The following is a 24,359-nucleotide window of genomic DNA, read 5'->3' on the forward strand; positions in this document are numbered from 1 at the left end:
GGCTTCTTTTGGTGAAGCCTGGCTGGTAACTGCAGTTTCGACGCTGCCAGGCTCTCCACTATCCGACGCCGGACTCATATCGGGATCGAAAATGGTCAGTCAAAGATTTCTTCCAGTATGTGGTCGTACAGTCTTCATCACAGCTAGGGATCTGAAGTATTTGTAGATAGAAGCGTGAAGTTACATGCATATAATTACGAGCTGAGGCGCCTTGCCTCCTCAATTATAATATGTTGAGATTCCTGCATGAATAGATGGTGTATACCAGATATATCAGGCATAAATCAGTTAGCGTGAATCCTTCCTCAATAAGTATAGTTCAGGGGAAATTCTTCCACTTAAATAGGGTCTCTTTCTCATTGAGAAAAAGACCAGAATTAAACACCTGTCAGAATCGACTGTTTGCATGCTTCATTCATCCTCTACTAGGAGACATCGTATAATCTCAACATAATATATATACACGCAATTCTCACCACCTGCTTATTTTGGCCAGCTCCCGCTCTTTGGCTCCAAGAACTTCACGCATCTGTTCCGCTTCTCTATTCAGTCTGGCCCACCGCTCGTCTGTAGACTCAGCCGTATAAAACAGTCCAGACAGGATCTGCGGTCGGTGCCCTATCGCATGTATCGATGCGAGATCTAATTGGCTCAAGTATGAATGGCTTTTTGGAATCCCATCGAAATGTTCACCATACATCGAGTCCAACATCCACGGAAGCGTACTCGGGCCACTCTGAGGCGGTGGCGGAGGAGGAGGAGGAGGAGCTGAGGGCACGGATTTTGTTTGGCTTGAATCGGGCTTGCGAGGATTACGAGAAGCTCCTGTCAAAGCTAGCTCTCGTTTAGCATATACGTCAAACGATCCAGGTGTAGCCGACAATTTCTGTGAAATTGGCGAATGTCGCACAGGTTCAGGTTCTAGTGGCTCTAAAAGGTGTGTCGTATGTTCCGCTGCTGCCGGGGATCGTTGTTCCAAGTTAGGTGCATTAATAACCATGTTAGAATTGTTCAAGTCATAGCTGCTGACTAAAGCTGGCGAAGATGCTCCGAGATACGAGATAGGCTCGTTCGATGGAAGAACGGGTGTGTTATTATGCACTAGCCGCTGACGCCGCCTCACAATCGCTTTCCTTTTCGTAGCAGGGCGATAGCAGCGGTGGAGCTTGTAATACAATCCTGTTCCCGTTAAATTAATTTTGTTCCCGAATCGTAAGATTTAAGTGAGCTTTTACCACAGGCATTGCAGATAGAATGGCCACGTTCGTCCCGCCGCCACATAGGCGTTATAGTCGTCCCGCAATGCCGACAAGCAACTAGCATTGAATATCCAATGGCAGCAGCGTCATGTATCGGCGCGTTTGATTCTTGCGCGATTGCAGCCGAGCTCCCTTGGGCGACTGACGAAAAAATCTCGCGGGTATCCGATACAAGTTGGTGCGAGTTACGATTGTAGAAGACTGGACAGCCTTCACAGCCATCTGCACCTCCAGTGCCATTGCAATTCCCAGAACCAGGGCAGGAGCCCCCTGTTTCTTTATAATAGTCCCTTCCAGATGGCACGAGTAAGGTTCGCGGTAGATTAATATGATTTTTGCTAGCGGGAGAAACATTTTCGCTAGCCCTTTGCTGCATGTGGTCCGCTCCTCTAGGCCGCGGAGCTTTGTGGGATCTGAAATAAAGACCGCAAGCGTTGCAAATTACAGCTCCTTCCGAAGACCGTCGCCAGATTGGGATCCTGGTCGTTCCACAATTACTGTAGACAGTGTTCAGCAACTTGTAGTAAACGCCGAGCATGAAAGCTCACCTGCATGAATGTCTTAGTAACGGACTTTCTCCCGAACTTCGTGAAAACATTGTAGGGGTTCGAACGTCCGGTTCTCGAGCAGAGTGTGGATCTACCAGCGCTGAGCTTTCATTTGACGAATAAGTTTCCAACTGTGTGATTCCGGCACTTTCCATCTGATGTTCGCGATTTCCGTGGCTCGCCCGTGAAGGTAAGGATAGCTGCAGAGTAGTGTCCCTACCCTTAACCTCTACATAATCCTGTCGTGTGGGAAACCTGGGTGTCGACATATTTAAAGAGCGACCTCTCTGCCGCCGCATTCCCAGATTGTGACTCCCTCCAGACCGTGATCGCAGATTCTGCTGTTTGCTTCTAGGCAAGTGAGGCAAGAGAAAAAGCTATAACAATAATGGTGTTGCACTTGTCCGAGACATAAGTTGCTTAGAGATGACTATGCTATATTTTCAAGAGATCATACTCAACAAGTCGCCAGATGTCAGCAATATTAGCTCGCATCTTATTGGCCCTCAGCAAGGATGCGGTGCAGCCAATTTAGCGGGCCATGCTATTCAGGCGCATTTAGAAGATTTTCTTTCCTTAACTGCGCCTTTGCTGTGGCCAAAATGAATAACAAAGAACCAGGCACCACAAAAGGCATAGATACGCCAGGGGTTGCTTTGGTGCCATATTATGCGGAAATTCTATCACCTATTAGAAGGTGGTACTGCTGAGAAAGATTATTTGCGCAGGTATAGAGGCAAAAAGGTTCCGAGCGTATTCTCGTATAAAATACAATATTATCTGAAATGCAGTTGATTTGGAATTAAAGGGGATCAATATTCTTAATAATGCATTATTTACACCGCATCTTGATAGGGACTAGCTTGCTTTTGGATATGAATTAGAGAAATATAATGTATGTGCCCGGGGGTAAACTGCTTCGAATTATGGTGTATGGCCACGGGCGTTTCAGCAAGTACAGTGGTGTAACAAAAGTATTTGCGTCCGGTACTCCGGGAGCCACGTTTTGCCTGACCGCCTTTTATAACGCCTACCTCATTAGTACGCCTAGGCTGCGGCAGCATCGGACGGATCGATGACATCATATCGTGTCGTATCGCAGCCGACGTCGATATGACTACGATATTTAGATTTCCCGTCCGATGCGACTACAATATTCAAGTTAAGCTGTTGGATAATCGTCCGATATCTATCCGATAACAAATATTGCAACCAGTCCAAGACGTCTAACCGGAACGAGTCGGCATAGCTTATTGTCGGAACGTGGTCGTTACAGTACGGACTAGTACGGGCATAGCCAATTGAGTACTTGACAGTGTGTTTTTTATATACTACTATAGAAAGTACAGAATAAATAGGGGATGAGCTTAGTAAGGTCGTTGAGAGCCTTACGATCATCAGACAGAGGTAGTAAAATTGAGACCCTCTTTTGTTGACATATGAACGTCCTCCGGAGTGGAAAAACTCTCGTTGCTCCACACCGCCTTCACGGTGTGTGGGGTGTGTGGCGACGGGAGCCGCGAATAAAATCTACAGTTCAAACTTGAACACTTTTGTTGTCCAGGGTAGGCACCTGAGGCTCCCCACACCCAATTCTTTGGCGGTGAGACTGCAAACCTGTCTCCCCTAGTCGAAAACTTTTGATTTCTATGGGACCCATGGATCTTATTTACATCATGAATGAAGACATCGACCTATCTCCTGGGTATGGGAACTCACAGAGCAAGTCTGACATCTGCGGGAAGGAGAGTGAACAACAACCAAATGCGGAACAGCTAGAGGAAGCCTATTTGCCGGACCCTACAACTTCTCCTAATCCTTCGTCAAAGTTGCCGATTCCAAGATTGCACAAGCCTGCTTCACCATTGCAACGTCGTATTCCGCGTGCATGTGCTCCATGTCGTGCGAGCAAATCAAAGTGCACCGGAGAAAAGCCTCGGTGCCAGCGTTGTATGATGCTGCAACACATTTGTCAGTACCCAGCGAGGAAACGGGATGAAACGCAAAGGTAAATCAAATCCAATTTGATGATTCAGCTTGAATTAACATCATTTGAAACAGGAAGCTTGAACAATTATCTGCCGAGGCATATGATTATAAATGTGTTTTACAGCTATTATACCGAAAAGTCAATGTCGAAGATGCCGATACTATATCTGCAGTATTGTTCAAGGTTTGTACCGAATAAATTTCACAAAGAAGCCTATCACTTTTTGTCTTGTCTTTTTCAACATCTAATGGGGAACCTTATATAGCATAGCCACGATACCGAGACCACGAGTACGGGGCATTTTAATTCAAGATTGAACATTGATCGACCTGGGATACTCGAAAGCGATATTTAGAATTTAATCTGGAGAATCCACCAGCGGTAAGTGATTCGGGCTCGGAATACAGCTTGTATGGCTAAGGTTGAGAAAAAAATATGGTTGTTTTGCATAACTTTCGTTTCAATATACTCTTTACTGATGATTCTAGTTATTCCCCACAAGAAACCGTCTTCAAGTGGTGAGAACGTGAAAAGGTTTCAGAAAGATCTCGATAAGAGGGAGCTGGGGGACAAAATAATGGTTGTCAGTTAATGAAACAACTTCAAACCGAGGAAGCTCAGGAGACTTCAAAACCTCAGCAGGCCATCACAGCAAGATATAGAGCATTTGTCGAGTGTCAGAGAGTCAGGCGAAAGCTCTGCCAGCTGTAGCAGCAGCTGGAGTCCACGAATGCCGCTTTGCAAGATCTGGCTCTATGGACTGATATTAAGCGCCTGTTGGACCAAGCACATACAGAGCTGGCATCAGCGACTGCTCGGTTCTGGAACACGATCGACGGCCCCCAGAACAGACGGCTCAAATCTTATTTGCCAGACTCTGGGGTGATCCACGCAGACTGGCCCGAGCAGTTTCCCCTTCGCTCTCTGTGCGGACCAGTGCACCGTAATCAAGCAGTAGCTTCGCCATACCTAGCTGTCCATTTTCCACTGCCATATGCAATGCTGAGGTCCCGTATAGAGTTAATCCGTTCACGTCGGCTCCGTTGTCGAGAAGAAGTTTAGTCATAGTCTGGCTCGTGGCGAAATGTAAAGCACTTCCATAATCTTCATCGAATTTCCATGAATCAGGAAGGGGAGCCTTGCAGTAGCATTGAAGGTTTGCGCCCATTCTCAGTAATAAGCTCACACCTTCTTCGTTGCCGTGACTGACACACCATGACAAAGCGGAGCTCGAAGAGAAATTGACGTTGCGTTTGTATAGATGCGAAAGCAGGGGCTGGTAAAATCGCGAGTGCGTTCTCAGAAGAGCATAAATATCTTTTTCCGATTCCAGTCGATCGCCGATCAACATAATCAATTCGGTTGGCAGGTTCAGGAAATACATTCAAAACTAGTATGAAGCTGTAAATCAGCACAGGTAGACAAGATCCCGAACTGCGAGAACGGCATGTGCACCAACATACTTGCGATGCATGTAACGTGAATAAGTCTGAAAGTTGACAGGTGTTGCGAGGAGCGGCAAGTACTGCTGTGATTGATAATTAAAATAATGAATAAGAATTAGAAGGACTAGCGAGGTGCTGGATATGAAACCGAGGGAGCGTATTTACTGACCATAGCAGCGTCATTTCAGGCAAAAGTGGGGCGGAGGCTACCAATCAAAGATCTTGCTCAGGACACGAAGCCCATTTCAAAACAGGCCTGGGTATACTTTATCGATCACTTAACGAAGAGAGTGGCCACAAGCCACTGGCTCCATATTAACGTAATTCACTACCGAGTGGCCACCACCACCGAGTGGCCACCCCACCCAAAAACGCGTCAAAAAATTAAACCTTTCTTCTTTAATCACCTACCATGCCACCAATCCGTACCGAATCTTCTCAAAAACGTATAGAACAAGAGGGTAGGCTCTTACTAGCTATCCAGGCTATTAATAAGCAAGAAATTGTATCAATTCAAGAAGCTGCAACCCGATTTGATAGACCTTAACATGCTCTGCCTGAAACATATCTCATGACCACAGGCGGGATGTCAGGCATGAAATCCTTCGAGCCAAGGCTTAATGAAGTTTAAAATGTTTATAGTCCTGTAGAGTTAAGCCCGGTCACATCGCTTATTGTTCAAGCCTTACATGAACAGACACCAATTCCAGTTCCGTACACATCGTCGTCGCTGCTGGTTGCATTGCCCTCCGAATTACTCCACCACATTCTCTCCCCGCACCCGTACCAAAACCTTCACTTTGGACAATCGGCGCTTCCGCCCGTGCAGTGTGTCCCACTCGCCGGGGATCTGACCCCCTCAACGCTGACAACCTTGTCGCGAAGGATGCGAAAAGAGCAAAACGAGAGGCAATTCCAATTCGCGATTTGCAAGACAGGCCTCATTTACTACTGTACCCAGGCGCTCCATGCTCCTGCAGGCAGTATGAGTGAGGGTAGACACGCCCTACTCTAAATTTCCACCATCACTGGCAGGACCAAGCCCATGACCCCCGGCTGGTTCTTGGCATTGGTAGTCATATTACATTCTGCTCGTGTTTAATATTGCCGTAATATAAATTTGAGGCTGATCACCCAGTTCAACCTATCGCCTCGCATCGAGAATATGGTTCTTCTCTCAATAAAATACCGTAGTATTACCACAAGTCTTTATGTATGAGGGGTTGCAACGTCGCATTAGGCCTCCACAAATGTTTCCGCTCTTTGCGAGGCGATATTCCTCAGTATCACACTTTCTGTGAAACATTTGACTTCCTCGGGGTCGACGTACTTGCCGGGCAGTCAATTGATAATATTTTTGCCGATTTGAGGATCTGCAAACCCGATTACGAACTCGAATATAAGCGTTATTTATGATGCCAATATTCATCAATGATAATATCCATTAAGGGATCGCCATCCAATTTCGGAAATTCCATGCTCTGTAGTAACTCCACGACCCCAGAGGTCAAGAAGATAGCCCAAGTACCTACTTCTCAAAAGCCCCCATCTAACCATTGTGTCAACGACATGGCAAATAGACATGAATTGTCTTTATCTCCGAGCCTGGCGTCGACTTTAAAGGTCCACATACCGCTCTTCAAAAACATTGAAGGGATCTGGAAATCTCGCAATATATCGCCGCGGCCGCTACTAGGTAGGTAGTCAACCTGAGCGCCCGTGGAATCGCGAATGATGAAATGGGCTGCATCATTAATGAGAACAGTTTTTAACGGCATTGTAAGGGACGTTGGTTCTAGGTAGCTACCATCTCGGTAGACAGCAGAGCTGCTCACAGAGAGGGTTGCATCAATAAGGCCCTTATCAGAGAGTCCTAGTCCCTTCATTTTGGATTCATATAGATCGCCACGTAGGTAGACAAAAAAGACACGGTCGCTTTAGGATGTCAGGACGTTTAAGGGGGCATATCAAGGAGGGGGTCTCATACGCGAGAATAGGTGTCGGGGCAATCTCAAGGAACTCGATGCTAAATAGCTGGTCTTCTTGTGGCACGGTATCGTATATAGCATCGTTGTGGCCGAAGACCTTATCTTCCTTGACCATGACGTTCACGCCGACGAGAGGCTTTTGCTGTACGGGTTTGGCGATGCTAAGAACAGCTAGTGTGGCAACACAAAGAGACAGCCAGCGTGGGATATTCCACTTCATCATCTATCGATAGTGTGCATGGGATTGAAGATGGCTTTGTGTGAGAGTGAGAAAGTAATCAGGCAGGTGCTGGCGTTATGTCAAGTGACTGCTTATGATTAGACCTGGCTAGGACCCGCGGGTACCCTCCATGACCCTGACCCTCACCTCACCATGCGGAGGGTCAGGGCCCGAGACCTGGACCCGCGGGGAGGGTCGTACCAACGCCGACCCTCATGAGGGTTACCCGCGGGGACCCTGAGGGTCGTCAAACATGACAAACAGGTAAAAACCGTGACTGGACGTCAATTGCATAATTATGTAGAAACAGGCTGTATTCCATTGTAATTGTAAACTAAACCTTCATTACTGTATGGCCTTACAGAAGGATACTACATACACACTCCTTAGTGCATACCATAGGTTCATTCTCGAATAGGGGTTTCAATTATGAATGGTTTATATTGCACCTGTAGCATAGTGTCTAGTCATGGTTCTAATGAGCTAAGAGTCAAACTATATACCCATGCACAGTGGATGCTGTCGACCTCGTCGCACGGCGTGATACGCTGGAACGTCAAACTCTGGAAACCGGCCAGGAGATTCGTTGCTGAAAGGAGAACACTGGTCGGGCCGGCGACACTTGCCACGGGACACTGTTGGTCCGTAGCGTTGTGGAAGTCACATATGGGTTCGATGGCAGCACTGGCGTGTCTTGTCTGAGCCCGCGCGATGACCCGTCAGTTTCGTCGGACTGTGGAGTGCGTCTTTGAGAGACTGACAATGTCTCATGCTGGCCCGAGTGCACAACAGCTGATGAACAGGCTATTCTGGAGCCATGTGGTACTTGTGTCTGGTTGCGGACGGCGGCGTCATACCACTGCTGGCCAAGTTGTTCGGCCTGTCGTTGCCGATGCCATCTCGCGCAGAGAAAGTCTCTGGCAACGTCGCGGAGCTTCGATTGCAAATTTGACAGGTCAAACGGCTCTCTCGCGAGAGTGGCCAACTTTTGATGCCCTATCTTGGTGTCTCCAACTTTGATCGAGTTCTTGCACGGCTCGCCTTTTTTCGTCATGCCGCAACAGGAGCCAGGACCACTGTGAGGGATTTCGCAGACGGAAAATGGGTTCCAAGGCATGTTAGTCATTGATGTGGTCGTGATGTGGTCGACAAAGGCAGAAAATGCTTTGGATTGTTGGTGGTGTTGGGCAATCTCTGCAGCGTCCCCTCGTCAGCTTATATACCATCTCCGTAGGCTCTTGCCCTGCATGTCTGCGTGCCTTCTGGCATGCAACGCCTTCCTTGAAACAGACGATACGTCGAGAAATGCATTCGCATGCAGTATGCGTCGGTATACGGCCGATCAGCAGCCTGCGAGAAGGCATGTCATTCCAGATCACTGCTGCGCAATCAGCTGCACTTGTGGCTGTAAATTGTGATGACCATGCATTGGCACAAGGAGTGGCTACTGCGGTAGGCAGCATAGTCGACACATTCTGGGTTGCCTATTGAAATTTCGAAGTGCGTGGTAGGTTGTGATTTATTTTTATGTCACTAGATGCAGATGTGGGTACGCAGATTGATTCGGGCTCCCGGGGCCATTGACACTGCCAGGAACGCATTTGGCGTTCCCGGGAGCTAGACTCCAGATTCTCTAACACCACCTGAACATTGTTGTCAAGGCTTTGATGCTGCCGTGTGGTTGCTACACACCTCTCGGCGGAGTGAGAGGCTACACTCCTAGGTGAGAGTAAAGGTCAGTATAAAGAGGCCTGCTATATCCAGTGTTCGAGTGTCTCCCTACACCCTCCTCTGCAGTTCCTATGCTTCCCAGCTTGAATCTGTCCAATCATGGTCTGTCTCAATTGACTCTTCCTGGGTCTACTGATAAGCTAACACATTACAGCCAAACATCAGAGACCTGCCCAACGAGCTTTTGCTGTGGATTGTGTCGCATTTGGATGGCACTGCATTATTCTCGCTCGCAAATTCATGCACAGACCTAAATTTCAGACTGCAGCCCAGCATCTGGAAGTACAATGCCAAATTTCAGAACAGCAATCTGTTGCATCTGGCCACCAAGGACGACAATGTTCACCTTTTCAAGGCTTTGCTCCAATATAACGCCAACATCAATGCATTCTACCGCGGCAAAACTTCTTTGATGCGGGCGCTCCAGTACTCTTCCGCTGCTGTGCGTGACTTCCTACTCAATCGGCAAGACCTAGACATCAACATTCAAAACCACGCACGGGAGAACGCCTTGTCGTATGCTCTCCAATACGGAACCTTTTCCATCGTCAAGCGCGTTCTAGAACAACCCAATGCTAGAGTGGACGTCAAGCACAAACACGGCCGAACGGCGCTCCACCTAGCAGTCTTGGCAGGCAGAATAGGGGTCGTGCATTTGCTACTTTCGAGTGGCAGCGACCCTGATATACGGGACGATTCAGGCCATTCACCATGGGACTGGGCATGTCGCTTCAATCGGCCCGTGATGGAACTGATATTGTCAAACGATCCGCAGTCTGAGGCATATCTTGGTACACAATCATCACAAGATGCTGAGCTACCTCTTCACCAAGCAGTGTCCTATGGGTCGGTAGGAGCTGTCAAACAGCTTTTCAGACACAAGGGTCTGAATTTGGAACTCCAGGACCGGAAAGGCTATCCGCCGCTCCATCTTGCCATTCAAAGCAGACGCCTGGAGATGGTCAATATACTCCTCAGTCACCCCCGTGCCAACGTGAACTGCAAAGACAAGAATGGCAATACGCCACTGTGGCTGTCGACTTACTTGTCATGCGACGAGATAACCGACAGGCTGTTGGCGGAGAAAGACATCAACGTGAATTTTGTTGGCGGCCGCGGAAGATTCGAGACGCCGTCTACGTCTCTCCATCACGCGGCAATCAGATTGGACACCGTACTCCTACAACGGCTACTTGCAATACCGGGGATCGCTCTGAATCTCTGCGTTGCAGGCCAGACTCCAATTTCCGTGGCCGGGTATCACGGACGTGTGAATACGGTTGCTTGTCTTTTGAGTGTGCAAGGTGTAGAGATCAATGGACGGGGCTCCATAGATCCGCCAATTTGTCGAGCGGTTGCACACGGTCATCTCGATGTGGTACGACTCTTCGTACAACAAGGTGCACGTCTAAACATCAATGAAAGCACGATTGCAGCTCACGACACTGCTCTTTGCTTGGCCGCCCGAGTTGGCAACGTGGAGATGGTCCAGGTACTTCTAGCCCATGATCGAATTGATGTCAATCTCAGAAATTCGCGGACCGAGGATCCATTGATGTTGGCGGTCAAGGGGGAACATTTTTCGGTTGTTGAATCCCTTTTAGCCAATCCCGGACTGAATGGCTTTAGTTTGAAGAGATCTCTGGTTCTGGCAAGCAATGAATACGTCCAAAAAGCCATTCGAAGCAAAATGGAAAGACACAAGACTGGTCAAACATTGTTGAAGCGGTCTCCGAGAATGTTTGGCAATCTGTCCAAGCCGGAGACTTTGCTTTAGGCACTGTGGCCCTTAATATGCAATGCGAGACGGTAGGTCAATCGACACCCCTCCATTGGCTACACTGTCCACTGTTGCCAGGTCAGTAATTTGATTATGATATTTTCGGTTGAATGGGAAGAATCTCATGATGTGCGGGAACATCCGCGGATATAGTCTATTCTATGACCTTATATAAACGCTTAGAAGATATAATGCGCTTTCCATGCAGCAAACTACTTTCAATTTCAACGTCGTCGTATTATCTTACGTTGAGGCCATATAATATCAGACAAGCTAGAATATACAATCCTTCACTCTTCTCTTGCCACTTTTGACGGCCCTGTTGGATTTAGACTAGCAGGGTGATTCCAGTCATCGAGTACCCTAATCAGTCGATCCCGGGATGATTGCAGTGCCTGCTCAAAGAAGCGCAGCCGGGATAGCTGCTTGTCGTGGCGGAGCTGAAGACCATCTCTCTTTTCTTTCAGTTGCCTACCATCCTCCTTCAAGATCCGATTGCTCAGCTCCAGCTTCTGGCTATCGATGTGCTTGGACACGCATGACTCCCATAGGCGTCGATAGATACCGACCAGTCGAGCTGCGGGAAAGGCGGACTTCGTGTTGTCGCGTTCAAGGTCTGCTATCACCTTCAGAATAGGCTGAAATGGCTCGGTAGCCAAAGCATGTCTTACTTCTGCTTCTTGTTGCGAGAGAGAGGGCTGCGGTGGTCAGCAAAGGCATTCGGACTTGAGTTGTTCCACTTACCGTTGGTGCATGATCAGAAGCTTCCTGTGAATCGAGTCTTTCAGAAACGACTGGCAATTCAATGGGTTGCTGTTGTTGTCCTTCTCTTTCCTGGGCTGGCGTGCTGGTCGGAGCATCCATTTGTGCGTTAGAGGAAGTCGAGTGTCGGAGGATCAGCTCATCCAGCAATTCATGATTCTTTTTATAGACAAGAGATACAGACTTGGCATTCTATTTGATAATAGTACTACTAATCAAGTCTCGTTGTGTTGGTGGGTGAATATAATTCACATCTAGTTGATCACCAGGGGTGTTCCAAATTCTTTCATAAAATTTTTGTCACGTTCGTTGGAGGACTCAGAAATGTATTCAGTAGACAAATAAAATTCAAAACACTGAATAGAAACCATAAGAACACAAAATACTTCAACACTAGTCACCAGTTCCAAAGTTGATTCAAGCAAAAAAAAAAAGGGCCAAGCAATGTGAGCGTTCTTGGTAAAGCCACAGATGAAGTTACTTCGAGTGCCTCATTTTGGAAGACCTTGAATTCAATAGTGAGCCAACGTTTCTCAACTGACTCAGCTTCACCTATTCACAACATCACTACCATTGTTGCTCGGTGGGCATCCCGAATGGTGCCTACACAATGACTTCCATCGGATACTGTATGTGTCATCCACGAGACTCGTCTCTTATCTCCGTTCTGGACGCTACTGTGAGTCTACTTTGCATCATCTACAGTACATATTGCTACTGATCACGAATAGCTTTGCTTGGACATCTACGAGTGCTCTAGGTAATTACACTTTTTACTTTATCAATGATCTGTCAAATTGAGGATAAAGTATCGCTGCTTGAGCACGATCAGCGAAATCTCATCTATGAACTCAAAAGGTCTCTACAATCATTCATGCTCTATATCATGATTACAACAAGGCTATGGAAGACCTGCAACAATCAGCAGTTATCTAGACTTTGATGCTGAAGAATTTCATTTTACGCAACAACAACATTCTCTGAACCGCCGTAAAGCAGTGGCAACATAATTCCGCGTGTTCTATGACGTGACAACTCCCTCCGAAGTTATACTGTTTCAAGCATTTTCCCAACCACGAGCTCTGGCGGCCTTGATTCTCGGAAAAGGCTCGTTTCAGTGATCTGCAATTCTGACGCCTTGAGGCTGATCATGAAAGTTACCTTGGTAGCCTCACTCTTGTCCTTAGATGAGTCGCAGCTTTTTTAGGATCCATGCTCTTTTTGAGGCCTTCGTAGTTGCGCCATTCTTTTTGAGGTATGATATGCTAGCTTCGTAGTTCTGGTGTCCAGGATCACCGACTTCCTCCAGCCAGTACAAAGGTGACGCATAAACGTCGTCCCGAGAATTGACTTTGGCTCCGTTCTTCAGCAGAATTTTGATGGCGCGGAGGGAACAATACTCTGCAGCCCAGGAGAGGGGTGTGCGTCTATTCTCATCCCGATCACCAACAGGAGCACCAATGTCCAGCAGGTTTTGAAGAAGCGCGGTGCAATCTCCCATCGCTGCGAAATGAATGAGCGACTTCTGGTATGGGCCTCTGGGGTTGCATATGCCCCTTGTTCGGATCTCATTGTTTGTTTTATCAAGATAATCCATGATTGCATTGTTCGATTTGTTCTCATCGATCTCCTTGAGGCGCTCGAACTCTTGACCAATGAGGGTCATGGTAGTATGAGAAGCCATTTGAACTTGTGCATGTTGTACGGCATCCATGGCAAGAATAGAATTGTAGTCAAGACGGGCACCCAACTTGGAACCGGACAACAATATATATATTATCAAATAGCTTCCAAGATTTGAATAACGGCGTATACCTTTGCATTTCTCTATGCCTATTTGTGTATCAGTGTCTCTTTTTCTGAAACAATTTCTAATACAGGAATAGTCAAGTACACCTTTAAATTGAACAATCTGTCTCGAAGACCCGTTGCTGACTCATAAAGTATTGTCGGACGCTGCATTCAAAAGGCAGGTACTCTATGGGTCTGGAATATTGCGGGGGAAGTGATATGACCAACTTTAAAGGAACATTGCCACGCAGAATCTGAGTTTGACATGATCGTGCAGCTTTGATTCATTTCTTAATAGTATTCCTTTAAACGAGGTCTCTCTGACTTCCTTTCATTTAGTTGTTGAATCTATTCCTACAGACACAAAATGCCTCTGAAAACTACCAGAGCCCTGATTCGGGTCTCCCTCTAGGATCCCCTCTTCAATATGTAAGGAGAGATCATGACTTCTCTTAGAAGGTAATTGGTAAATTGAATCCCAAAAAAGTTGTGTTGGATACTGCTTACTACACTAATTATTCATAACCTGGCTGCTAGGGTAAACACAGAACTTTTGTTGCACACCTTCTGCGGGAAGTCGGCCCAATGATCGTTTTGGTCCAGAACCATGCCCTCATTGACACCGCACATTATCACATCGTCGTTCCAGGCTTCCCTCGAGTCCTCAATGATGTACGAATCCCATGGCCCGCAAGCCTTGCTCTTGGCCTGTCCATCGTAGCCTGCGCTCCGTGAAAGCTTGATCCGATCTTTTGTTGCTTCTTTCACCATGGATCGCCAGAAGCCATTGGTAGGCACGCGAAGCTTGCAGCTATAGAGCTCCCACAGTGAGGGCAATAGCTCCACGTCTTGTCGGCAATATATTAGAATTTCCGGCTTTAATGGACGCTCGTTGAAAACTTCATATCGGCCCCCAAGCTGAGGATCAAAAAGTCGCTTGCCTATCTCTTTTGCCAGATGCCATGTTTTCTTCGCAGAATCGGATAGGCTTTTATTGTTTTGAATGCATTTGGCCAGCCCAGCTAGAAAATCCTTTGAGTAATCACGTGTCGCCAGCTCCAACAGCTGAAGGTCGATTATACCATTCACACGTATGCCGTAATGGCTATATAGAGCGTCCGAGTCGTTTCGAATGTCAAAAATTCCCTTTGGAATATCAGGATTCTCAAGAATGGTCTTCAAGGAGGTACCAGTATTATTCTCAGTGGAGAATGCTGCGGCACCTAGCGCGTGGATATCAATAATGTAAGTTGCGAAACGAGGAATTACGTGAAGTAGTAGAAGAGAGATAGAGCCAGCCCGTCCAAGATTGACACCCTCAAGGTCGAAGTATAGCGAAGGTGGGTCAACTGGAAGGCCGATCAAAACATCAAGTAGGGGAGGCAGCTCAGAAGCATCGGACATGACGATGATATCGCTCTGTATTATTGCTGCTGGTTAAAATAGACTCGTTTTAGAATAAATGTATCTCAAGCGGCGTGATGGTGCTTTGTGTCGAAATTGTCCTCACTAGACTGTTCAATAGAAAGCTGGAGTAGTTAAGGCAAAGAACACGAAAACGTTTGATGAATCATCAGTAGCGTCATGTGAACATCGTCATAGTGACGAAGTGGCATTACATGTGCTCTTCGCCGCATCCTAGCAGGTTAAATAGTTCCACAGATTTCAGAAAAATCACGAGTAATACAGTTCTTCGAAGTAAAAAGTGTAGGGAGCAAGTTCATAGATCCACATCAATGAAAATCGCACAGAAGTTCTTTACGAGCGAAAAGAAAGAGATAGCATGTGTATCGTATAGTATAGCCATTTCTTGTAAATTGCATTATCTTGCATCACAAGATCGTATTACTATATACAAGTAAATTTCACACAAGCGGTTTGAAACACGGGGTTGTTGCCTTCATTCCATATAAGGGCTAGCTCACATCTTTGTACAATACTTAAGTTCCTAATAGAGAAAATGTATTGATCTCCAAAACTGTAATTTAAATCCGGTATGTTGCCTTTCACGCAGCAGATAAAACAACGCGACAATTGGATCAGGGATAACCCTTTTAAGCCGAAGCCTGGGACTTCAAAGTCACTCTCAGGAGCAAAATGATTGCCTAGTTAATTTTGGCTATAAATATGAAGATGCAGAAGCGAGATGCACTATCGACGCTTTAAGAAGAACTACCATGTCATTTTTGGCCGCGTCGAAAGCTACAGCAATAGAATTGGCCGAGCAAGTGGTTTTTTCGTGGCCAAAGAGGCTCTAGAGCTTTCTCACAGAGTAATATCAACGCTGATGATGCTTTATTGAGCAACAGCACGTAAGTTCCCGGAGTTCTAAATATGATAGATGTTTGAGGCATTGACTGGACTTCCTCACCAGCAAAGATTGGCTAAATTCGATCGATTCATTCATTTAACACCCGGAATCCATCGCGGTGATCCGACGGCAAGTGAAGGCTGTCTCAAGTCCAGAAGACACATTCTCTACTGGTTGGCAAATGTACTATAAACTCAACAATCAGAGAAACTCCAATGGTAAACATTTTCCTAGCAAAAACGATCTCTCGAAACATATAGCCAACCAGAAGTGATAACATTAACGTTACCTCGTGCGTGACCTATGATTAGTCACGTTCTCTCGCAACTATCGCATATTTTGCAGGAAGTGGTCACCCAAGACGGTTTTTCTTTTATGACTGGCGTTCCCAGCCTGGTACAGTATTCTCTGTGTAAGGTTCTGAGTTGAAGGAATAGCTGAGTCTGACTCTGTTTCAGAAATTTCCGTGGCAATGGATTGCAATTCAATCGGGGTGTCGATACAGTATTCATTTTTCACGGCATTTTATGTTCGTTGGGACAACTCTGGGGATGGGGCCGCTGATCGTCGTGTGCGTTCTGATTCAGATGAGGCGGCAGGTACATACGGCAGAAGTCTTGATCCACCGGGACAAAATAGCTTGACAGAATTTCGAAGCTTTCGCTTAAGCCTTTGCAAACGAGAAAATAACATTTGTAGGATAAGTTCCAATTTTATTTGCGCTTGTAGGGTAGAGACGACTAAAGGTAGTTTAAGGAGACTTTCAGGATTGGTAGTGAGCATGCCATTCAAATGCTCATTAGGAACAAGACAGAAGTCCATGACTCTAGTCAAAAACTTTTGCCCTGTTGACATTATCAATTTTTGCCTTTATCACTCATCACCACTCTCAGATGGCTCGTGACCACAAAAACGTCACCAGTAACTTCAACAAATTCACTCCATCAATAGAATCCAATGCGTTAAGAGTCCAAAAAAAGATGCCCTTTGTTTTATATCATTTGTAATGTCTGCTTTAATACTCCACCTGTCACGAAATTTCTCATATATTTGAGGGTTTGAGTGAACGGCAAGTGAAATCGAGCATCAACGGTTGAAATAATTGTTTACTAAACAACCAAATGGTCTCTAAAGTCAGAACCAGGAGGCTATGAGTGCAATTGTAGCAAACTTGGTGTGGCTTTCCTGGTCCATAAAAAGGCTCTCAAGCAGAATATCTCCCTTATTCTATTTCTTCAGTCACGATGGACCATCCGACTTCGCCTTCCCCAATTGGCCGGGCAGCCAAGAGACAGTGTCGGGAATCTCAAGGAGCAGAAGATGAACCAAATTTGGAGCACCACCCACAGGAATCTTCAAACTGCACGATCATTGAACCCAAGGTCAGTCATGCCATCTTCGGCAGAAAACGAACAAGAACACTAACACTTTGCAGATCGCAGTGGCATCCGGTGCTCTTACGACAGAGTTTACGAAGATACAACAAGACCATGATACTGTACCCTCGCTTCCCCAGCACTCAAACAGCTCAACTTGTATTTTTGCCTTTGGGAATGCTACGTTGTCAAATCTGCCGAAAAGTTGCGACTCGAGGATGAGCAGCGACAGCTTCGGGAGTTCAATGAGTGGCTGACAAGCGACAGAGACGTTCTTCTGGAGCTTTGTGAGGAACAGGCACTGGTATTGTGGGATCGAAAGCGTGCTGTTCAGGCCCTTTGTAACGGGGTCGTTTCAGCCTTGCAAGCGAGCGATCCTCAAGCCTGCCATGTTGATGGGGCTTGATGAAGTCTTGGCATGAACAGGAACTGCATTCGGATATGTCTACAGTCATTCTCGAAATTGCTTTGACCAGTACACACTGAGACTATCTTTCTCGGCCCCACCACCAAGACCTTAGCGCGAGTCAATCCATTGAGCAGCTCATATTCAATTGAGGGACGCAGTTATGCAACTTGTATGGTAATGTATCTTCCGACGTGATATTACACATGCCTCCTGAGAATTCGGTGGAATTCTATGGACCCTAACTGGTGGGTTTCTGCAAATCATGTGGACCGCTTGACGCCTGCTAACTTGATCTGCTCGGTGCGGTTGGTTTTCCTTCTCCGCCTGTGCGGCACATGCCAGTCATCATTCTGAGAGCTGTCTCTATCATGACGAATGATAAACTGATTTACGACAGAAGAAATTGGCTATTACGTCAGGTAGAGTCGTGCTAAATTTAAGTCTTACCGCGTATTTATCTCTGAGGTCAGGAATAGAGTCAAACAATACCAGGGAGGACAGCGCGAGCGCGAGAGATATTGAATTAAGATCGTCATTGTAAGAGGCAAGTAGCAGTATTCCTCGTCTCCTTCTCTAGCCCCGCCCGCTGGTATATCTGCTCCGCCTGGTCCAGCTTGCCCTGGTCCCGATATAGACTCCCGAGATTGTGGAGAGTATGGAGAGTCGACGTATGCTCTGGTCCGAGCGCTTTCTCGTACCCAGCTAGCGCCCGCTGGTACATCTGCTCGGCAGCAAGAAGAAGTTCTTGGTCTCGAAGTAGGTTTGCAATCAGTGTGGCTGGGTTAAATTGACGAGAAGTAAGATTAAATATAACGTTGTTCGTGCTCAAGCGCTCTTGTGCTAGTCGCGTAGCATGAGCGGCCAAAGGGGAGTAAGGGAGGTTTGCAAAGTCATCCTCGTGGCCATCTTTTGCAGACGCAAAAATGCAGTCAAAAACATTCCAGTAATGCTTTGCATCAATGTCCTTGCTAAGTACCGCTAAAGTCCAGTCGTGCACGCAGTTATGCATGCTCCATGACCCAGAAGTCTGTTGAGTATCCAGGGAATAGTATTCAGCCAGGACTCCCATCACTCCATTGAAATTCACGTCATCTGTGATCATTTCATGAAGCCACTCAGGAGAACTATCGGTGAGTCCGGCATGAAAAAGCTCGTACCAAAGACTCTGGTTATCGAAGTAGGCCAGTAGCTTCAGTATTTTCGCCGCGTCCAGATCTTCCTTTTCTAGGCGAGCGTATGATATATCACAAGTCGTGTAGAGTGTACGCTCCTCATACTCGTTGAGCTTGGTAGGCCGGCGGGGATCAATGTTCCAGCGTTTTTCGTACTCGTGAAGGTAGCGTTTGAAAGTAAAGCCTTTTCTACGCTGAAGATACGTCCCAGCCGTGGCTAAAGCGAGAGGTAGACCCGCAAGTCGCTTTGCGAGATGCTTCGCATGAGGATCTAACGGTAGCGATTAGAAGATCCCAAATATATTTAGATATAGCATACCTGTCTGGATGTTCTCTCGTTCTGATCGGGTCTGTAGGATTGCTAGGCTATCCTCAATATTCCGCAACGGCGTTATGTTAAGAGTGCTCTCAGCAACGAGATGTGGCCGTCGAGTAGTGACCACAATAACTCCATGAGAAACAGGAGGGTAAGAGTTGTTAATCCGAAACTGGTCGGGGTCGTCGTAGTTATCAAAGACCAACAACCATCCAGTATTATTTGGGGTAGATAGCCATTGGTGTACACGTCTCACGATCCCTTTGTCCTCTAGCACCCCGGGCTCCTGGACGTTGAGAATGAACCAGCTAGCTTTCGAGTGCTACCAAGCACAGCAGTACAAGTCTTCGAATGCGAACTTCAACTTCGAATGCCCAACCTGCCAAACACCATTCGCTTACATGAGTGGTATTTTGCAGCACGCAGAAAATGAAATTGCGATGAAGAGTTGTGGAGTACGACCTCGCTTGGTATATTTCTTGAATTTTCTCGGTCTAGCATCGACTGCGAAAGCAGTGAATGCTGAACATTAGCATAGTGAAGAGACGATCGTCTTATTACAGTCTAGCAAAACTGGGAATCACGGCAAAGAGTGTGCTAAAATTCATAAATACTTATTGGCATAAAATGTGAGCAAATAGGAACAATAGTGGCGAGCGGGATCCGTGGAGTAGCGCAAGAAACCTGAACTTAGCCTGCCAAATGTATCTCTCCACCAGATCAGCCCAACCCTCGTTTTATATGGGGTGAGATAGATGAAGAGTTTAGAGGGGCAGAATGCAACGAGAATCAGTAAAACACTTTGAGGCCTTTTGTGGGGGGGGGGGAAGTTTAGGTGTTAGGAAAGGCACGTGATCTGAGGACCGGAAGGAGTATGGTCACCCATTTCCAATCAACAGACCTCAATAATGCGCTTGCTAGGGTGAAAGATCATGCGCTTGCTTAGACATGGCAGCCACCAAATACGACACCGTAAGATGCGTTGTTCAGGTCGTGCATCAGAGACGCAGATAGTGTCAAGCCCGACGAAGGGTCACTGATTGCTGGGCGGATCAAATCTGGTTCACCATTTCGTTCTCCTCGTTTCATCCTACAACTAGTAATCCAGTAGTGCAGGCTCAATGTGCTTGGTCGTATGTAGATGGTGCGGGGAAGGCCACTGGTTCCCAACCAACCGAACCATATCAAGAGGGCGGCTAATTCCATTGCCGAACTGGCTACTGCACAGCGTGCATGGATTTGATGCTCGACAGTTCCGATGTCGTGGTCCTAGCTGATTGGATGCCTCAGTAGTCCTGGTAGTTTGCCAAGGTCTGACACGTATGCAGAGCCTCATTCTCTTTTACACACGTTGCTTAAATGCGGGCAAAGAGAATGCTGTATTAACTTACTGTACGGAAAGAACGATGGATCTCTTCAGTGGAGTAGCTTCGGTATTTGCGGTTTGCGGTCAACTGGAAGCATGCATCAAAGGCCTTCGTCAATTATACAATACTTTGAAGTTCGCGAAACGGGACGTGCGACAGCTGATGGAGGAGGTTTATATTTGTCAAGGTCTTTTTGGTATCTTTAACGATGTCACACGCCCTCTGGGCAGCGGAGTGATGAAATTGGCTCGCGAGAAAAATCTTGATGAAGCATTGCAGACCCAGGCCACTTCAGCTCTTGAGCAAATCAATCACATCATGACCAAGTTCAAGCCGCTCATGAAGGGTAACAGCCCTAGCTCATTTAATGAACTGTTAGCAAAGGTTCGGTGGCATTTTACGAAGCAGGAGATCCAAGCCTTAATGATCACATTTGGTACTGTGAAGCACAGTCTTGGCTTGCTTTCTTGTCTCTTGGCACTGGAAAGCTCTCTCGCGAGATTTTTACAACAGTCAACAGCGAATGACAACCATGATTTGCTTCTTAGTCAAATGTGAGACTCCCTAGCTGATCACGCATATTATTATCATGACTAAAGTGCTTTTTTCCATTTGCAGAGCCGCATTAGAAAAGATGGTTCATCGCCAGAACAAGTCTTTGAAGAAACTGGCCAAGACAATGAATGATAAAATTCAAAATATCCACGAGTCGCCGCTGGTATCCAACACAGAATCGATGATATTCATCATCAAACAGATCCAGAAAGTGCCCGTCGCTGGGGCACGAGCGGTTATCGCTCGGGAAAGGCGAGATAATTCTTCACGTGCTATGACCCCACCACCAAGGGCCAGCGATTCCATAAGCATGCAAAATCCAAGGAACATAATACAAGGCAATACGGGATTACCTTCTGGTAGTCGTTTGCCTAGCGTGATACCATCGCCACACAGCCAAGACACATCATATCAGGCGGTTGTGACTGTGTCTCGCGAGCGTCAAAGGACGCGCGATTATGGAGATGGCAATAGAGAACATTATGAAGGCGACTCATCTTCATCTTCCATCCGGAATAGCAGGCATAATCACATGTTATTCGTTCCCAACCCACCTTTCACTCAAGCGGATTGGGACAGGAGGAATCGAAACAAGAGTGACCCTGGAAAGATTTCGTAAGGTCTTGCAGCAAAGTTGAGAGGTGAATGTTATCGATGCAGTACAGTACGCACCGGGTTTTATCGTACAGTGGTGTAACAAAAGTATTTGGTTGGCAGTACTTCTGAATCTGACCGTCTCATATACCGCCTGCCATACGGTACTCTTCACTTATCTTTTTCTACCTAACAGAAACACTATATATCAGCATCTTTGAACAGTCTTCGATACCTAGATGCGCCGTATAGGATAGCCGGAGTCTTTCAATGCCGAGAGTAATACACTTGTTAAATGGAGGATGATTCTGCAGTAGGAAATAAAGGTGGGGTCCTAGGATAAGTAGCGCTCGTAGACAAAACACGAATACGCGACCCCAATATCAACCAAGCCACCTCGTCGCGTAGCGGAGCCTGCGGTATCCCTAGCACCATGCTGTCTATGCTATGTCTAGATTTACATTGTCTGACTCCATGTAAAGTTGGCCTGCTGCGCTCCTGGGCTTGATAATCCTGCAAACCTGCATAGCTGTGATGATCCCTTTTGTGGCGCAAACCAACTCGTCTTCGGCAAGTTGGTTCGCGATGAACTATTATCCAATTCGTCCTGAATACGACGAAGTTGTGCGTGTAATGTGCGATTCTCGCCGAGGGACTCCTGGAGATGGACGCTGGTGTAGTCAAGCTCATTCTTCATTTAATGATTGGCGCATTCCAGCTCGCTGATCTTTGCCGTGAAAGAGCCGCTTTCCTCATTACTACGGGCTAGCCTAGGCTCACCTCAGAGTTAACGTTGCGTTGACCTCAGACTCAACCGTAGCGTTCACAAGGTTCACCTCTTCTCTCGACAGGCTGTCTCGTTCTAATTGAACAGCCTGCAGCGTTTGCGGAATCACTGCCTCAAGAGACCGGCCCAATTCCTTGCAAATGGACTTGTACAGGCTGACACTTTCAATGCCCAAATTGGACTGCAATAGGCTTTTCTTGGATGCCGTCACCGATCAAGCGTAATTATTTGCAGCTGATGGCTTTGGATGCACTTGTCTGGGAGCGACAACAATCCCAAGTCGGTCATCTGACGCGGATTAGTTTCGCAACTTAGCCAAGAGAAGACCATAACATACGTGTATGGGCTGTCAATGCCTCACGGCACTGTTGCCTGAAGGAGGCGCGCTTCTCATTGCCTCTGAGAACCATGATTGTGTTTGATCGGTCAAATAAGGCTCAAGCACATGATATATGTTCAAATCAGGCGTCAAAAAACGCATGTCTTGACGGCTTGTCGGTAGAAAAATCATCAGATTGTCGTTCAAGCTGACCACAGTTGACCGACCCTTGGAATATGTGAACTAGCTATGAATTTCGGGATTTAACCACGACAAATTGTATTGATAATATTCGCTAACCTTGTGACCATAATCCAGGACTGGGTCATTTCAACGCTGGGTTCTCATCCACCGCATCTCACCCTCGCTCTTGGTTGATATTACAGGATGGATCGGAATTAATTTCGCCACATACAATACACAGAGACTGTTTCCCGGAACCCTCTTTCAAAACTCTGGGCAGTATTCTAGCAGCACAAATCTGTAACGAAAGCCTAGAAATAAGTTACGTCCTGTATGGTATTGAACCAGTAGCGTTCTGCAAGCAGGTCAAACTAAAAAGCATTGCTAGGGGGAAGAGATTCAGCTACAGCCGCCTAATCGGGCCAATTGGACTTGGCTTGCGCCGGCCAAAGATACCAAACTGCTAGGTTGACTTGATGCAGCGTGCTCTTCCTGTGTTCTATGAAATTCTCGACCTTGCTGATGCTACGACACCAGGGGCGGTGCGGAAGACTACAGCTTACATGGCAGTATGATGACAGGTCTAGGGCATAACATGGCCAATGAGAGCCGATGCTAGCGTTTGATCGGTGATCTTCCAATAGGATTGCGAAGTGCCCTCCGATGGTGGGTCTCCTGGAGCTTTTTTTGTTTGCTATGGATGATTTTTCTGTAGCAAACAAAGAGAACTGCGAGTAAGCATGTGGAAGATGGACAAAAAGAGCCTGACTGGTCCCACTGAATCCCTGATCCTCACCGAGCTTTTCAAAGCCCACTCTTAAGTCTGATCATCTCTATCTGCAGAGCGCCTGTCACTCATTCAACCCCGAATATGCGGGAACCTTGGCCGACGCGCACGAAATGGAAGCCACGTCCGATCACTCCCATTTAGCCCCAAAGGTGCCAAAAGACAAGCAGACTACTATTCAGCTAGTTGAAGTCTAGTCTGGGGCCAATGATGAAGAAGCAAAAGCTTTCATTCCCCCTAAAAGATGATTGGGTGTCTGTCCTCTCTGAAAGATTACCCCTCTTGTTTCTAATTTCAGACATATGTCTAAAATTGTCCAAATTGGCGACCAAGAAACTGAACTCACTAAAAAACGAATCTTTGGGTCGAGTATGGAAAATGAGAATAATAGTATACAGTACTGGAAACAATACAGCAAATGATCCTTGGAGAAGCTTTCAAGGGTCTACAACTGAGATATATTTTCTGCTCGGGGAGATCACCACGTCTTGCCTCTGTGTGTGTGTGTGTGTGTGTGTGTGTGTGAGAGAGAAAGAGACAGAGAGAGAGAGAGAGAGAGAGTAAAAGGGTTATATCGATTCGCTGATTGCGCATCGGACCGGTCGATCACCTCACCGACTATCTTGTGCTGAAATTTTACCAGCGTCCGAGAAGTAGGGGCATCGGCAC

General features: G+C 46.7%; 8 protein-coding genes across 8 annotated transcripts; 3 read left to right on the forward strand and 5 right to left on the reverse strand.

The window, feature by feature from the left end:
- Positions 1-3,483: 3,483 nt before the first annotated feature.
- Positions 3,484-3,995, forward strand: N7511_003510 (Zn(II)2Cys6 transcription factor domain-containing protein; the record flags this gene model as incomplete). Its single annotated transcript, XM_057125935.1, has 2 exons — positions 3,484-3,815; positions 3,869-3,995. 2 exons carry the CDS (start codon positions 3,484-3,486, stop codon positions 3,993-3,995), a joined length of 459 nt encoding a protein of 152 aa, XP_056988094.1.
- Positions 3,996-6,777: 2,782 nt separating this feature from the next.
- N7511_003511 (uncharacterized protein) lies at positions 6,778-7,453 on the reverse strand (the record flags this gene model as incomplete). The annotated part of the gene is made up of 3 exons (XM_057125936.1): positions 6,778-6,791; positions 6,876-7,177; positions 7,230-7,453. The coding sequence occupies 3 exons, from the start codon at positions 7,451-7,453 to the stop codon at positions 6,778-6,780; spliced, it is 540 nt and encodes a 179-aa protein (XP_056988095.1).
- Positions 7,454-14,033: 6,580 nt separating this feature from the next.
- On the reverse strand, positions 14,034-14,918 carry N7511_003512 (uncharacterized protein; the record flags this gene model as incomplete). The annotated part of the gene is made up of 1 exon (XM_057125937.1): positions 14,034-14,918. One exon carries the CDS (start codon positions 14,916-14,918, stop codon positions 14,034-14,036), a length of 885 nt encoding a protein of 294 aa, XP_056988096.1.
- A 2,151-nt stretch (positions 14,919-17,069) lies between these two features.
- Positions 17,070-17,607, forward strand: N7511_003513 (uncharacterized protein; the record flags this gene model as incomplete). The annotated part of the gene is made up of 3 exons (XM_057125938.1): positions 17,070-17,207; positions 17,261-17,323; positions 17,353-17,607. 3 exons carry the CDS (start codon positions 17,070-17,072, stop codon positions 17,605-17,607), a joined length of 456 nt encoding a protein of 151 aa, XP_056988097.1.
- Positions 17,608-18,142: 535 nt separating this feature from the next.
- On the reverse strand, positions 18,143-19,491 carry N7511_003514 (uncharacterized protein; the record flags this gene model as incomplete). The annotated part of the gene is made up of 3 exons (XM_057125939.1): positions 18,143-19,053; positions 19,102-19,420; positions 19,489-19,491. The coding sequence occupies 3 exons, from the start codon at positions 19,489-19,491 to the stop codon at positions 18,143-18,145; spliced, it is 1,233 nt and encodes a 410-aa protein (XP_056988098.1).
- Positions 19,492-20,504: 1,013 nt separating this feature from the next.
- N7511_003515 (uncharacterized protein) lies at positions 20,505-21,639 on the forward strand (the record flags this gene model as incomplete). The annotated part of the gene is made up of 2 exons (XM_057125940.1): positions 20,505-21,019; positions 21,084-21,639. 2 exons carry the CDS (start codon positions 20,505-20,507, stop codon positions 21,637-21,639), a joined length of 1,071 nt encoding a protein of 356 aa, XP_056988099.1.
- Positions 21,640-22,311: 672 nt separating this feature from the next.
- N7511_003516 (uncharacterized protein) lies at positions 22,312-22,534 on the reverse strand (the record flags this gene model as incomplete). Its single annotated transcript, XM_057125941.1, has 2 exons — positions 22,312-22,389; positions 22,430-22,534. Coding segments are annotated over 2 exons (183 nt in total), but the record flags the coding sequence as incomplete, so codon positions are not given.
- An 81-nt stretch (positions 22,535-22,615) lies between these two features.
- On the reverse strand, positions 22,616-22,811 carry N7511_003517 (uncharacterized protein; the record flags this gene model as incomplete). The annotated part of the gene is made up of 2 exons (XM_057125942.1): positions 22,616-22,689; positions 22,739-22,811. 2 exons carry the CDS (start codon positions 22,809-22,811, stop codon positions 22,616-22,618), a joined length of 147 nt encoding a protein of 48 aa, XP_056988101.1.
- Positions 22,812-24,359: the final 1,548 nt, after the last annotated feature.

This window comes from Penicillium nucicola, assembly GCF_028828085.1.
Source record: "Penicillium nucicola strain IBT 29836 chromosome Unknown utg000002l, whole genome shotgun sequence".
Lineage (NCBI taxonomy): Eukaryota > Fungi > Ascomycota > Eurotiomycetes > Eurotiales > Aspergillaceae > Penicillium > Penicillium nucicola.